General features: G+C 40.6%; 1 protein-coding gene across 2 annotated transcripts in view; it reads left to right on the top strand.

Annotated features, from left to right (window-relative positions):
- Positions 1-7,200, top strand: part of Htt (huntingtin) — a 147,431-nt gene that overhangs the window by 30,364 nt on the left and 109,867 nt on the right. For both annotated transcript variants that reach the window (XM_021163625.2, XM_029477727.1), the window contains exons 5-6: positions 1,318-1,397; positions 4,983-5,121. In XM_021163625.2, the coding sequence (XP_021019284.1) occupies positions 1,318-1,397; positions 4,983-5,121 (219 nt within the window). The remainder of the gene's footprint in view (positions 1-1,317; positions 1,398-4,982; positions 5,122-7,200) is intronic.

Consider the following 7,200-nt stretch of genomic DNA (forward strand, 5'->3'; position numbering starts at 1 on the left):
CTCTCTCCTCTCCCCTCTCTCTCTCTCTTTAGCTTGACCCCAGCCAGTTCTGAGGTTGAAGGCAGGTTCCCCCCCCCATCTGCTTTTATAATATTTTAATTACATGCAAGTAATAAGGTCAAGCAGTACAGTAGACACAAACAGTCAAGGAACAAGCTAGGCAATAAAGAAAGTCTCTTGATCACTCCCGTGATGACTGTTTCTAAGGGCTTATCTGGATGACCAAAATATCTGGGTCTACTTCCCTGTCTTAGCCCAAAATCATATTCATGTCTGAAGCCTACTTCCCTGTTCTAGCCTAAAGTTACATTCCTGCCTGAGCTTACTTCCTTGTCATGGCCCAATGTCAGATTCCTGCCAAGTGGTTCCAAAAAGCTCTCCACATCTCCCCCTTTTTTATTTCATAAACAAGACTGCGCTTGTCTTAGGTGGTTCTAACAAGAATGCCTTCCTTACCTGTCGTGGAATATCTATTATCAAAATCATGCATTTCTGTCTTAGGTTGGTAGGCTCTGTGCAGAATTTACCCGTCAACGGCTGCCGACCTATTAAATTAATAATTCTGTCTGGGGGTTCATTTTTAGTTTCAAACCATGTATTTTGGCTGCCAACATGTTGATGCTATTAAAGGCAAGTTTTATTACAGTGGGCAGGAATAAAAATATTCCCAGGACAAAAAGGGCTATCATGATCAAGCTCTATGTGCCATTCTTAAAGCTTGACCAAGATGGAAATACTGACATATAATCATGAATAATTTTATCGACAATACCTGCAGTGTCAGAGCTCAGCAGAGTACCATTCTTTAAATTTATAATCTCAATATGCAAAATTAAAACATCCAGAGAGGTGTTAGAATTATGCCAAATACCCTTCAAGTGTCTTTCAATTTTCCCAATTATATTGACTATCATTGTAAATTTTAGAAGTAACACAAATCCCTTGGTATTTTGCAAAACACTTGAGATGGCTTCTTACTCTTAAACTCTGAACCTCCTCTCATAATTTGAATATTATCAATAAAGAGCATCAATCCATTGTTTCAGACATCTATCTAAATCAATCTTTCTTTCGTTCTTCCTTTTCTTTTTTTAAATCTGTATTTTTATAATTGAAGCCCTCTGGATCTTAAAAATCTTTGAAGTAATTACCATCTATTTCACACTGTTAATTTGGATTTTCTCTGATTAAATTAACAGAGAAAGAGAATGTTTAACTCTCCAAGAGAGGATGCAAGCAGCTCCAATATCGTAGACCTAGCTGTAGAAAGTGCATGTGACTCTTAAATGTAACACATCACTTGTTAACCCCACTTAGAATGGTGCTCCTCGAAGTTTGCGTGCAGCCCTGTGGAGGTTTGCTGAACTGGCTCACCTGGTTCGACCTCAGAAGTGCAGGTAAGTTGTACCTCTGTATTATTTTTAAGATTTGTTTGGTAAATAGCTAGTCCTGCCTGTCTTTTTTGTTCCAGTGCATATGTCTACCCTTGAGACATCATTCTTGTCCACTCTGTGTTGCCTAGCTATGTCCTGTCTGGTTGCTGTTAGCATTTTGTTCTTATATTTCTTTCCAAAGACCCATCTCTATTAGGAATACTCTCATGTTCTCTATTAATGTGCTTCTTTCTTGTCCCATCATTCCCCAAGAGACTTGTGGGATGTATTTCCAGAGTAACATAGTCTCACCATCTTATTCTGTGCTTCATTTCCAACACGAATGTAGTGAGCACTCAGTGTGTTGGTTAAGGAATACTTACTGGATGAATGACAATTGTCCCTGATCCCATTAGCAGCTAGTTAGCAATTATTGAAAAATAAGCATTTGTGTAGTACTTGGGTTGGAGAAGTAGATGAACTGTGCATAAAATTCAAACTTGTTGATTGTCCTTGACTCCTATGGTGTTAGGTATTGAATCCAGGGGCTCAGGCATGCTAGGCAATGTTTTACTGCTGAGTCTCATTGTCAGCCCACACATCTGGCTTTGTGGCTTGAGTAACAAAACAGGATTGTAGTTATACCGTTCTTTCCTTTTTCTCCTCAGCTGGTAAAATGTCCCAAAGACTGCATCCGTGAGAAACATAGTAGAGTGCTCTCAATCTTCACACTAACAAGGAACAATGATGTGTTCAATTTAGGTTAACTTTCAGTAAGAAGTTTATGTAGTCAGAAAGATGTAATCACAAAGGAAGTTTCTTTTTATAGAACCTTTACTTTTGCTACGCTGATATATTTATTTTTGTGTTGGCTTTGGTGCTAAGGCTAGGTATGCCTAAGTGTGCGCTTCCACACTTCCACATTTCCAGCTCAAGTGGCCTTACTTTGAAAATTGTCATATTATTGAGGTAATACAGGTTTACAACACAGCAGACAAAATAGCTGTTCAAAAGTATGACTGTCCTGTCAGGCCCTTCCTTAAACTCTCTTAAGTTTAAACTCTCTAGTGTTGTTTAGATAAAATCTAGACTTCCCATTCAAGGCAAGAGATAATTTAGCCTTTGCTGGCCCTTTCCTATCTCATTACTAAAGAAATACTATATTGATTCATTGATCCAATGTTAGTTCTTCAAATAGGTTTTATTTCCTCAAGATAACTTGATGTCTCAGAAAATAATCACCTCCTTCTGCAGGCATTCTAGCCTCCTTATCTTCTAAGTTGTAACAGATGTCTGCCTAACAAAAATGGCTGTAGTATCTGTAGGCCTACTTGCTATATAAGAGGGCCTTGACCCCACTATAGCACACACCCTACTCTATACTCGTTTTTCTCTCTAAGGTAAGGAATGGGTTGTTGTTTGAAGTCCCCATTTAATTTGACCACTTTTTTACCCTTAGAGATTGTGCAGCTCTCCTGGAGAGCATAAAAGAAACTTGTGTTGATTTCTAATTAAAAGAAGCTGGGTTTCCAAACAAAAGTCCCATCATGTCTGGCATGCCAAATTAATGGGTTTATTTGGCTTATATACAAAGGCACGGACAACTTATAAGTAGCTATGCCTTTGAAGCTTCACCTCCAGTCAGTTTGCCTTTTACATACCTCAGTCCTTCTAAGGTTATGTATCCCTGAGGTACAAAGGAAAGATGATTGGAATCTTGGGGTCTTATGACATTTTCTTCTTCTCCCCAAAAGGGAGTGTTATCAGACTATCCCATAGATCTAGGCATCTGCTCTGTAGTTCTCCTTGCTTTGTTGTCTGCTTGTGGCTCCAAGGTCTCCATATAAGTCACCACAGCTACTCTGCTTCATGGTAGGTTCATGGTAGGTTCATGGTAGGTTCATGGTAGGGATGTCAAGTGTACAGGAAACAGCTAGCCCACAGTAGCTTTTTTTTTTTTTTTTTTTTTTTTTTTTTTTTTTGACAGGGGGTTTTTCTTTGTCGCCCTGGCTGTCCTGGAACACTCTAGACCAGGCTGGCCTTGAACTCAGAAATCCGCCTGCCTCTGCCTCCCAAGTGCTAGGATTAAAGGTGTGCGCCACCACCGCCCGGCTCCACAGTAGCTTTTAACACGACTTTTTCAGTAAAATGATGTCCACATTTTATTTTGTTTTTCAAAAGTTACTGTATAAGGGTACATGCCAGTACCTGTATATAGAGAGGTAAGAGGTGTCATTCCTGGGCATGGTTCCTCAGGAGCTGTCCAGCTTGTTTTATGAGATAGTCTTCACTGCCCTGGGGTCTGCTGATGCGACTTGACTGGCTGCCCCTTAACCTCAGAGAATCACTGGTTTCTGACTTCCTAGTGCTGGGATTACAAATGAGCACTACTATGTCTGGGTTTTTATGTGGATGATAGGGATCGAGCTCATATCCTGTGCTTGCTGCATAAGCTATCTCCTTTGTTCCTTCCAGTTTTTGTTTTTAAAGCAGTAGTTTTTAATCTATTATTTCCTATTTAAATTATATTTTAATAATTGCTATAATTTGTGACAAATATTTTTTTAATATTTATCTTTAATATTTTTTTTACAGTCCAGTCTTTATCCCTCTCTTGATCTGCCCTCCCACAGTTTTTTAACCCAAAAAAAAGAAGAAAAAAAAATTGGAGAGATCGTACATTAGTAACTTAACAGAACACCTGAAAGCCCTAGAACAGAAAGAAGCAAACACGCCCAAAAGGAGTAGACAGGAGGAAATAGTCAAACTCAGGGCCAAAATCAACCAAAGAGAAACAAAGAAACTGATAAAAGAATCAACAAAACCAAAAGCTGGATCTTTGAAAATCAACAAGATAGATAAGCCCCTAGCCAAACTAAGGGGCGCAGAGACCATATCCAAACTAACAAAATCAGAACTGAAAAGGGAGACATAACAACAGAACCTGAGGAAATCATCAGGTCCTACTACAAAGCCCAACAAAATTCAACAAAACTAGAAAAATCTAGATGAAATGGTTGATTTTCTAGACATATACCATGTCCTAAAGTTAAATCAAGAGCATGTAAACTATCTAAACAGTCCTATATCCCCTAAAGAAATAGAAGACGTCGTTAAAAACCTTCCACCCAAAAAGAAGCCCAGGGCCAGATGGCTTTAGTGCAGAATTCTACCAGACCTTCAAAGAAGAGCTAATACCAACATTCAGCAAATAATAATTTAAACCCAACCTTTTAAATTACATTTTATTTGTCTGTGTGTCTTTATATGCCTTTGGGTGAGGATAACTTATAGTTAATTCTCTCCTTCCTCTATGTGGATCCCAGAGATCAAACTTGGGTCTTCAGGCTTATCCTTCTTTACCCACAAAACCATCTTGCTTGTCCCTACACCCAGCTTCTTAATATTCTTTGTAACTCATGGGAGAGATGACACACAATTGAACTTCATCAGCGTTTATGCCTCCTGTACTTGTAGTTGAGCATTGTGGTTTCCATTGAGGACTAATTCACCTATAAAATTGGGTTTTTCCTGAAAGGGAACCATGAGCTTATTGTTTCTTAAAAGAGGAGACCTGAAGAGTGACGAGTGTTCCTCTTGCACATACAGGCCTTACCTGGTGAATCTTCTTCCATGCCTGACCCGAACAAGCAAAAGACCGGAGGAATCAGTTCAGGAGACCTTGGCTGCAGCTGTTCCTAAAATTATGGCTTCTTTTGGCAATTTCGCAAATGACAATGAAATTAAGGTATGGCTGTTGCCTCTTGGCATGAGTCTTGTGTGGCTTTGGGGAGAAAGTCATTTGAGATTGCTTCTGGAGTCCTTTTGGCTTCACTGAGAGACATCTCAAGAGCTTCTTTTTACTTCTGCTTTCCTTTCATGGGGTAAGTTGTCAAGGGAAATAGCTTATAGATACAAATTCAAAGGCATTTCCCCAGAGTGCATTTAGGTATACTGGATTGACCACTTGAGCCAGCTAAGGAAAAGAGACTTCATAGGAAAGAGTGAAGAAGAGCTGATGGGTCTTGTGGGTGTGGGCGCCCTAAAGCCACCAGGATTCACATTTGGTTCATAGTGCCCAGAAAGCAACTTATTACATAATTTGTGGGTTGCAACATTCTTGGCTTTGTTTTTTATCTTTTTGAAAAAGTTTTTATTTTTAAAGTATTTATTTTATATGTTTGGGTGTTTTGTCAATGTACTGTATACATGCCTAGTGTTCTCAGAAGCCAGAAAAGTGTTGAATATCCTAGAACTAAAGTTATAGATGATTGCGCGCCACCACATGGCTGCTGCAAACTGAATCTGGGTCCTCTGAAAGAGTAACTAGTTCTCTTAACCCCTGAGCTCACTCTCCAGCTTCTACCTTTTCTCATTGTTTATCTGTGTAAGTGCATGTGCATGTGTGTCTGTATGAGCCTGTGTGTGCATGGAGGCTAGAAGAAGGTGCTAGGTGTCCGTCTTTATCACTCTCTGCCTGTTCTTTGTGAGGTTGAGTTTCCCTGAACCCGAGGCTTACTTTTTTTTTAATTGGACATTTTATTTGTTTACATTTCAAATGTTATCCCCTTTCCCAGTTTCCCTTCTGCAAACCCTCATCTCATCACCTCCCTCACCCTGCTTCTATGAGGGTGCTTACCCACCCACCCACCCACCCTCCCACTCCTGCCTCACCGCCCTAGCATTCCTCTACACTGGGGTATCAAACCTTTATAGGACCAAAGGCTTCCCCTCCTATTGATGTCAGATAAGGCCCCTTCAGCTCCTTCAGTCCTTCCCCTAACTGTTCCATTGGGGTCCCTGTGCTTAGTCTGATGGTTGGCTGTGAGCCTCTGCATCTGTATTGGTCAGGATCTGGCAGAACCTCTCAGGAGATAGCTGTATCAGGCTCCTGTCAGCAAGCACTTCTTGGCATCAGCAGTAGTGTCTCTGGGTTTGGTGTCTGCATGTAGGATAGATCCCCAGGTGGGGCAGTCTCTGGATGGCCTTTCCTTCAGTCTCTGTTCCACTTTTTGTCCTTGTATTTCCTTTAGACAGGAGCAATTCTTGGTTAATATTTTGGAGATGGGTGGGTGGCTCCATCCCTCAACCAGGGGGCCATGCCTAACCTCTGAATATGGTCTCAACAGGTTCTCTCTCCCCTTTGTGTGGGGTATTTCAGCTAATGGCATCCCTGTGGGGTCCTGGGAGACTCTTGCTTTCCTGGCATCTGGGACTTTCTGGTTGTTACCCCCCAGTTCCCAAGTGTTTCTCTTGTGTTTGTCCCCTTCAAAGCTAGGTTTATAAGTGTTTTTTAACTTAACATGTTGTTTTTTTCTGAGCTACAGTAGTTTCCTATTAATACTGATGTGATGCTTAGAAAGATGATTTCATAAAGTTTGGAATGAGGAAGGGAAATGATTTGTCTAAGGAGTTTAGTGTAACTCCTTTGTCCTGATTGTTGAGCGAGGTGCTGCTGCTGCCATTGTTATTCCTCCCTCCTTGGAGTGGTGGAAGCTCCTAATGGTGCAGAAATGAGCACTGCAATACTGTCAAGAGTCTCTGTGATAACTGCTGTCAGAGCCCAGGGACAGGTACACACACACACATACACACACACACACACAGAGTGGTTGGTTCTGGATCTTGCCATGATATAGATGCCATTTGAGTAAGGTAATACTTTCCTTTTTTTTTTTTTTTTTTTTTTTTTTTTTTTTTAGATGTATCTATAGTTGTACAGATGTTTGTGTGCTTCATGTGGTTGTTGGGAATTGAGTTTTAGGACTTCTGCTCGCTCCGATTGGCCGTGCTTGCTCCAGTCAACCCTGCTCGCTCAGGCACAAAG

This window comes from Mus caroli, chromosome 5 (genome assembly GCF_900094665.2).
Source record: "Mus caroli chromosome 5, CAROLI_EIJ_v1.1, whole genome shotgun sequence".
Lineage (NCBI taxonomy): Eukaryota > Metazoa > Chordata > Mammalia > Rodentia > Muridae > Mus > Mus caroli.